The sequence below is a fragment of the Pongo abelii genome, chromosome 1, assembly GCF_028885655.2.
Source record: "Pongo abelii isolate AG06213 chromosome 1, NHGRI_mPonAbe1-v2.0_pri, whole genome shotgun sequence".
Lineage (NCBI taxonomy): Eukaryota > Metazoa > Chordata > Mammalia > Primates > Hominidae > Pongo > Pongo abelii.
In genome coordinates this window covers 98,038,581-98,047,478 of record NC_071985.2, presented here as the reverse complement: position 1 = coordinate 98,047,478, position 8,898 = coordinate 98,038,581, and the positions used below count along the sequence as shown (strand labels likewise).

Below are 8,898 nucleotides of genomic sequence, written 5' to 3'. Positions count from 1 at the left end.
TCTTGAGCTGGGCTCCAATTTTCAGTACAGGTCATGGTGGGCCTGGAGTGCTGAGGAATGGGTCAGACCTCCAATCATCCAGGGGGCTTTGAGTTGCTAAAAGTGGTGTAGCGAAGGCAGATAAAGTTGAAGAAAGTTTTGTTATTTCACAAAGTCACATATAGAAAGAGGAGATGGGGGTGGGGGAGGTAGGGAGAAGATGGGTGCCAGGAGATCAGAGAGGGTGAAATTTCTGGAGAGAAAAGAGAACCCTCTACCTCAGAAGTTCTCAGCTTTGGCTGCACATTGGCATCATCTCGGAGGGTTTTTTAAAAATACGAAACTCTGTGTTTCATCCTTCAAGACACTGGTTGGCTTCGCCTAGGCATCAGGGTTTTAGTATCTCCCAGGTGATTCTGATGCACAGTCAGGTTTGAGAGGATCAGATCACATGAGGTGGAAGAGAAAGAATTGGAGGTTGGAGAATGAGATCACCTGTGGGCTTACATGCATATGTACATATTGTCCACAAAACAAACAAAAAATTCTTTGGCTACAGTACTAGTCTCTGGCTGGTCAGGAACTGGCTGATTTCTCTAGTCTCAACTTCTACTATCCTCTTCTACTTCTTTAACTGTCTTTGTCACACCAAGGGGTCTGAGGCTTCTGCCTGGGCCTGAGCTGGGGGGCACCTTAGTGACTGATGCTTGGTGCTCAGAGAATATCTGTCTGAACACCTTGAGGAAAGAGGCAGATGTCTCAGGAAGTTCTAGTTCATAGACTGTCTGGACAGGATCTTGTTACCAGGGTCTATGTTGCTTACTTATAGGCTGCAGGGTCCTGGTAGTAGGCGGGGGGCGGGAGGTGTGGGGGAGGAAAGAGTAAGTTTTTCTAAGAGAGGGATCTGGGATGCCCCAAGACTATCTGGGTACCTATTTCTTAAGTTTGTTGTTGGTGTGTTTTCTTCTCTTTCTCCCATCCTCTTTTGCTCTCCCCCTCTCTTGACATTCCTTCTTTACTTTCTTCTATTCTCTAAAAAACAAACAGATATTACACAGTGGGCATGGTGATAGATATGCAATCCATTGGATGGTGGACACACCTAATCATAAATAAATGAGATGTGGTTCTGGTTGAGTAGCTTACTGTGTAGCAGGGCAGACAGACAGGTGATCAAATGACTATGACCCAAGATGATGAAAGCTACATAAAACATGTGTTGGGTCCTGAGGCTTAGGCAAGAGCTTTTGGTTATCAGTCTCCTGTCTCCTCAGTGTGCCCAGAGGTTGTCATTCGGTATCACTTGAGAGTGGTTGAGGTGAGGTCAGCAGCCTATAGGAGCTGAAGATGGGCATGGAGCAGGAACAAAGGGATAAGGAGTCTGACCTCCTATGCAGCTTCTGGTCAGAGAGACACAGAGAAACTCATGAAACCTAGGAGGCAGAGGTGTCCCTGCAGAGAGAAGGGGGATGGACAAAATTCCTGAGGACAGAATATGGTGGATACAAGCAGCCAGAATAATAGGTTCAATAAGAACATAGGTTGGGGAGTCAGATATTTTGGGCTTTGTTTTCTTATTTCTTCAGGTGATAATTGTCATAAGGTAAAGGTGTTTGAAGAGAGAAAAAACTACAATGGAATGAAAGCACAGTGGACCACGGATGTTAGAGCTGCAACCAGAGATGGAGATAAGAAACTAACCTACATCTGATGAACGATGTGCCAGTAAGCCACTCACTTTGTAAGTTTCTGAGTTGCAGACATGGGTCAGAGAAGAAGATGATTCACCCAGGCTGGGATAGCCAGGGAGAATTTATCTGAAAGGTAAATTATAATTAATTGAAGGTGAATAATTATAGATACATTTGGTAGTGTTATTATGTATACCTGATGTAATGCAATTGATGTGTGACTAATGCCTGTAAAAATTGCATTTGAATCAGCTCTGTAGAATTTTCCTATTGCATTTTATTATAACAATAAAGATGCATTTTCTTCTGAAATATAAGCATACTCAAGAATAAGACAAATCTTTTATATCACACATGTAATTAAAAATATGTATTTTTTTCAGACAAATACACTGGTGGTTCAGAATAGAAAGCCAAAAAATAAGGCCACACACCTACAACCATCTGGTATTCAACAAAGCTGACAAAAACAAGCAATGGAGAAAAGACTCCTAGTCCATACGTGGTGCTGGGATAACTGGCTAGCCGTATGCAGAAGATTGAAACTAGACTCCTTCCTTACACCATATACAAAAATCAACTTAAAATGGATCAAAGACTTAAATGTAAAACCCAAAATTATAAAAACCCTGGAAGACAACCGAGGCAATACCATTCCAGACATAGGAATGGACAAAGATTTTATGACAAAGATACCAAAATCAATTGCAAAAATTGACAAATGGGATATAATTAAACTAAAGAGCTTCTGTACAGCAAAATAAACTATCAATACAGTAAACAGACAACCTACAGGATGGGAGAAAATATCTGCAAACTATGCATCTGACAAAAGTCTAATATCCAGCATCTATAAGCAACTTAAGCAAATCTACAAGAAAAAAAAAAACCCAATTAAAAAGCAAGCAAAGGACATGAACAGACACTTTTCAAAAGAAGAGGTGCATGCAGTCATTAAGCATATTTTTAAAAAGCCCAACATCCCACTGGTCATTAGAGAAATTCACATCAAAACCGCAATGAGGTATCATCTCAAACCAGTCAGAATGGCTGTCATTAAAAAGTCAAAAAATAGCAAGTGTTGTGAGGTTGCAGAGGAAAAGGAATGCTTATACATTGTTGATGTGAGTGTAAATTAGTTCAACCACTGTTGGAGACAGTGTGGCTATTCCTAAAAGACCTAAGGACCGAAATACCATTCAACACAGCAATCCATTACTGGGTATATACCCAAAATAATATAAATTGTTCTATCATAAAGACACATGCACACATATGTTTATTGCAGCACTATTCACAATAGCAAAAACATGGAATCAACCTAAATGCTCATCAAAGAGAGACTGGATAAAGAAAATGTGATACATATACACCATAGAATACTATGCAGCCATAAAAAAGAGTGAGATCATGTCCTTTGCAGGAACATAGATGGAGCTGGAGGCCATTATCTTTAGCAAAGTAAGATGAGAAAAGAAAACCAAATACTGCATGTTGTCATTTGTAAGTGGGAGGTAAATAATGAGAACACATGGACACATAGAGAGGACAACAGACACAGGGACGTACCAGAGGGCGGGGAATAGAAGGAGTGAGAGCACAAGGGAAAATGACTAATGGGTCATTTTCCCTGGTCTTAATGGGCTTAATACCTGGGTGATAAAATAATCTGTACAACAAATCCCCATGACACAAATTTATCTGTATAATAAACCTGCACATGTAACCCTGAACTTCAAATAAAAGTTAAATAAAAATGCACAGCTTTTGAGAAAACATTATTAGTACAGTAAATGTGTCTGTTTATCCTACTACAGGAAAGCCTATAGTCGTGGCTACCCACTTTGAGATAAGGTCTAACAGGAGGAAAATGAGAGTACCTTCATACTACTGGTGCAAACATTATTTTTTCCACTGGCAAGGGTCTGAGAACAAGGCTTTCTTGTGCACTAATATTCATCCCATCACCACTAGCAACTCATCCCTTATTCTTACTTGATTACTGCCTGTGATATAAAAGTAAGGTGTTACTACATGAGTTTTTTGCAGTAGCAAAGCCAGTATATTTAATCATCAATGTTGTTCTCAGGCTAGTGTCTTTCATTGTGTTTATCAAAGCTACACTGCTGCCTCCTCAACCCAAAGATATGGGAAACCAACTGGATAGAGGGGTGTTGATACCTTACTTTGCTGTTTTACAAGCAAATCAGAGGACTGTCTTGAATGGACCCACTAGATTGGAAGTTCCCTGAGAACATCTTATTTTTTCATTTTCTCTAATGTATCTCCAGTATCTATAGTGGTGTCTGTATATAGTAGATGTTTAATAAATAGTTTTTAAATAATGAATGATTAATTATTAATTATTGAATCCTAGGCTGGGTTGAGGTGGTCTTTATTAGTGACCTGTTGGTGTCCACTTTTAGGAGCAGCGACATGAACTGCATAACATCTGTCTTTGACTGTCTTGGTATTGCAGGTTCAAACTTCGTAAGTTGGTCCAACTCCTATTTCTTCTCCCTCCTGAGTGGACTCACAGTGTGTGTAAGAATTGGCAGACAATTTGACATCAAGAGCTTGACCTTGATAGGTGCTTGGAGCCTCCAGTCCTCTTTCCATAGACTTTGACAGATGGCAGGCTTTATTTCTTCAAAGGCTGGATCTTTTCTCTTGCAGGTGATATGCAGTTAGGAATTTGTCTCATGAATTCTAGTCCTGCTCTAAACAGTGATCCTCAGTTTCTGGACTAGTGGAGTGGTTCTGGCTAGATCTGTGGGTTCCTTGGTGTGCAGTCCATGTGGCAAGGCCTCACACACAGGGTAGCAACTCCAACCTCCCAGCCAACCTTATGCATTCTCAATATTTTTGAGACATATTTGAATTATAACTTGACACTGTTTCTGTCCCATGGTGGAGTGCTACCCAAGGATGTCTCCAGTTTTGAGTAACAAGCAGCTTGTGGTGATGAATCAAACAGGACAGCTGTGGTTCCTACCTTCAGCAACTGTGCTGAGCTGGAGAGTAATCAGAACTGGTTAAAGCATTTTTCACATCAGACTCCTTGAGAGCCCTTTTCTTTACTAAATTCCAGAGATTTTAGAATTCCTGAGTTCTTAGACTTTGCAGTAAAAATAGATAGGCAGTTTGACATTTTCAGAAGAATATTTTTGATTCAATAAACTCCTAATGTGCAATCTATATTTATTTATTTTTGCTTGTTGTACCCAGCTCCACACAGAGTTCTCCCACATTTTCAATTTGTAATTTAATTCATGTCCTATGGGGTTCCTTTGGCTTATTCTAAGAACTATATGAATGGCTTTGATGAACTGTTTCTCTACGCTAGTATTTCAACAATCTGGCAGACAGAGTGAGACTCATCTCTAAGGAGGTAATTCAACCTACAGGGCGGTTAAGTATCACACATCCAAAACATGACAGAGAAAAATTTTTAAAAAGTTTTATTGAAGTTATGAGTCACATAGTTGGGCTCTTAGTTCTGCAGATTTAAAAAAATCAAACAAAAATAAAAACAAAACACGGAGTTAAACAGGACAAAATAAATGTAAAGTAGAAAATACTAATTGTTTCTAAAGATCTCTTGAAAAGTCTCCAGGGAGGGACAAGTGGCATCAGCCAGGATCATGGACTTACTGGCTGTGTGGCCTGGGTCCTGTGCAGAACTGTTGGACCCACAATTTCCCTGTTTGTAAAATATGGTTATTAAGAGCACCTGGCTTATCGAGTTAGAAAATTGAGTTCATAGTAGTCACTTAGGGTTTTCTAGCACCTAATAAGCAAATAAGTTTTTGATCTTACAATTATTCTAATTTATAAGCCTAGCAATACTTCTCATTTTCTCTCTTCCTTTATCTTAATGGTCTCGGTCCACACCCTCCACATTACTACATTCCCTAAGCTCTCAGCTCCATTTCTCCCCTGACCCAGGACTTCTTAAGCTTTAATTAATTCTACTCCCTCCACCTTCTCTCTCTGAGAATTTAATTGTGTATATGGAGTTATCTGTTTTTCCTGAGACCAGCTTTTTCTTTTTTCTTTTCTTTTCGTTCTTTCTTTCTTTTTTTTTTTTTTTTGAGATGGAGTTTCACTCTTGTTGCCCAGGCTGGAGTGCAGTGGCACAACAGGCTTACTGCAACCTCTGCCTCCCAGGTTCAAGCAATTCTCCTGCCTCAGCCTCCTGAGTAGCTGGGATTACAGGCATCTGCCACTATGCCGAGCTATTTTTTTTTTTTTGTATTTTTAGTAGAGACTAATCATATAACATGTGGTTTCATCATGTTGGTCAGGCAGTCTCAAACTCCTGACCTCAGGTAATCCACCTGCCTCGGCCTCCCAAAGTACTGGGATTACAGACAGCCGAGGCCATTTTTTTCTTTACCCGTCTTTTAATTTTAGTCTAAAGGTTTTCAGCCTTGCAATTATTGGACTTTTTGGGGCAGATAGTTCTCCACCGTGGGGCTGTCCTATGCTTAGTAGGAGGCTTAGCTGCATCCCTGGCCTCTACCCGCTAGATGCCAGAAATTCTCTTTCTACCTCTAAGTTTTGACAACAAAAAATGTCCCTTGGAGAGTCAAATTTACCCCTTTAGAAGAAATGCTAATTCTGCCTATTTTTTTGATAATTGCCTGCTACATCTTCACTGTTTTGTAATAGGGACGTCAGAAACATCTAGTAGCTCCTCCTATGACTGGGGAGTCCATTATGAGAGGAACACTCACATTTCAGTCATTCTTTTCTGACAGTTAGAGGCCTCACTACAATCCCTCTCATCACATCCTGTCCCCCACTGCCTCACAATTCCAGCAGAAAAAGACTCAACAGATTCCTGAATTTTGCAGACCTAGAGCTAGAATTCTGCATCTTCCCTGTGGTGGTGCTGGATGTCAGGGGCAGACAGGAGGGCACACTTCCAGCCCCACCTAGGGAGAGACAGAGTGAAATGCCAAGGGAGACACCGGTGGTAATGAGGACAAGGAGCTTTATTTTTTGATGAGGTCAGGCACAAGCACTGCCAATCCTTCACAGGTACAGGGGTAAGGGAACATGTGACATCCTGGACATCAGACAGGAAGTTCCTTCTGGGGAGAGCTCAGACCTTCCACAGGAAAACCCCCAGCTCAGCCTGTGAAAGCCAGAAGAGGGTATCTGGGAACTCATGCATCAAGATGGGGTTTTCCTGGGCCCTTGGGATTCTTGTTTTCTCCAAAATCACTTGTCTCAACATCAGGATCCAGGTCAGCAGCAGCCTCCAGAGCCATGGCCGCAGCCAGAGCCCCTGCCTTGCTGACCACTGCCCCTGTCACAGGAGTTTGACCTCTGGCGCCGGCATCGGTGGTGGTGCCTGTGGTGACTCAGGAAGCAGCCGCCCTCGGAGCTGGGGCCACAGCCCCCAGAGCTTGGGGCACAGCCAGAGGAAGCTGGGGGCAGACACTGTGCTGGGCTCTTTGGGGGACACTTGGGTGAGGGGCACTTGGGTGGGGGTTGGCACTGCTGCTGGTTCTGCTGGCAGGACATCTTGGCAGGAGTTGAGTTGTCCTGGACAAAACAAAGCCATTTGTTAGTTCAAAATCTACAGTCCAATGTCTCTAAGACCAGCTGCCTCCTGAGGCAAGAGCTGCAGGAGGGTGAGGGAAGCTGATGTGGAGTTGGTGGGACATGCCAGATGCCTCTCACTTTGTTCTCCACCAGGGACAGATTGCTGTCAGTCTAAGTGGGCATCCATGTTTCTGTTTTTCCAAAGAGCTTCTAAGAATGTACCCTTTTGACAAAAGGCATTCTGGAGAATGGAGATCATAGGAAACATGTGCCAGCCTGAGTAGAAAGAGGATGGGAAGGAATCATAAGCTTCTGTGGCCTTTGCAGGTCATGGAATTGCTGTCAGTTCCTTCAGGGTCTCCCTCCTGGCCCCACTTCCCGCATTGGTACCCTCTCTGCCATCCTCTCTCTGGGCTTTTGTTTCAGATCTCTCCATTTCCCTCTCTTCTGCTGTGATCTTAGTTTTCTGTTCCAACATCCCAAGTTGAGTCCCATCCCCTGCCACTCACCAGGTGCAGAGGAGGCAGGAGAAGGCTGTTTCTGAGGAGACTGTGGATGAGGAGCCCAGGGCAGGAGTGCTTTTATCTTGTGCACGGTGTGTGATGCACAGCCTGGGCATGCTGCTGCTTTCACAACCAGGGGAGGTGACAACCAGGCACACGCCCAAGACTAGGTTTGTAGCTTGGGTACTTTCATAATATCCAACCAATGACATTGAACCTGGAAGCAGGATCACTGTCCACATACCTCTCACCTGGGAGGCTACCACTGCTTCCTTTCTTCCTCCCTTCTTCCTTGTTTCAACTCACATGCTGTGGAGCAGAGTCTGTCCCTTACAATTTCCTGGGAATTAGTATGACATAATTCTTTTTTGAGTCATGACTGGAGAAATAATAGTCATTTCAACAAATAGAGCTGAAATAATTGGACATCCATATATAAAAGAAATCATACCTAATGCTAGATATAAAAATTAACAGATCATAATTTAAAAAATTAAACTATGAAACTTCTACAATAAAACATAAAAAATCTTTGTGACTTTCGGTTATGCAAAATTTTTCAGATATGCCAAAAAGGTACAATTCAAAAGAAATATAGGACTTCATCAAAATTAAAAACTTCTGCTTTTCAAAAGGCACTGCTAGGCAAATGCAAAGAAAATTCACAGATTTGGAGACAATATTGTAAAACACATATCTTATCAAGGACTTGGGTCATGAATTTTTTATTTTATTTTTATTTTTTGAGACGGTGTCTCGCTCTGTCGCCCAGGCTGGAGTGCAGTGGCGCGATCTCGCTCACTGCAAGCTCTGCCTCCTGGGTTCTCGCCATTCTCCTGCCTCAGCCTCCCAAGTAGCTGGGTCTACAGGCGTCTGCCACCACACCCAGCTAATTTTTTTGTATTTTTAGTAGAGATGGGGTTTCACCGTGTTAGCCAGGATGGTCTCTACCTCCTGACCTGTGATCCACCCGCCTCGGCCTCCCAAAGTGCTGGGATTACAGGCGTGAGCCACCGCGCCCGGCTAATATTTTTTAAATTCTCAAAAATAAGTAATAAAACAGAAAATATGGGCAAAGTATTTGAAGAGTCATTTTAACAAAGAAGATATGTGGGTGGCAGTTAAGCACATGAAAAGATACTCAACCTAATCAGTCATTAGAGAAACGC

The 8,898-nt window shown here is 42.3% G+C and overlaps 1 protein-coding gene across 1 annotated transcript; it reads right to left on the bottom strand.

The window, feature by feature from the left end:
* Positions 1-6,649: 6,649 nt before the first annotated feature.
* On the bottom strand, positions 6,650-7,783 carry LOC100433834 (late cornified envelope protein 3D). The gene is made up of 2 exons (XM_002810197.2): positions 7,736-7,783; positions 6,650-7,226 (listed from the first exon to the last, which is right to left on the bottom strand). Exon 2 carries the CDS (start codon positions 7,203-7,205, stop codon positions 6,927-6,929), a length of 279 nt encoding a protein of 92 aa, XP_002810243.1. The 5' UTR covers positions 7,206-7,226; positions 7,736-7,783; the 3' UTR covers positions 6,650-6,926.
* Between the last annotated feature and the right edge of the window lie 1,115 nt (positions 7,784-8,898).

Bases quoted from the DNA above. Each gene is read 5' to 3' on its own strand.
- LOC100433834 (XM_002810197.2), bottom strand. From the start codon at position 7,205: ATGTCCTGCCAGCAGAACCAGCAGCAGTGCCAACCCCCACCCAAGTGC.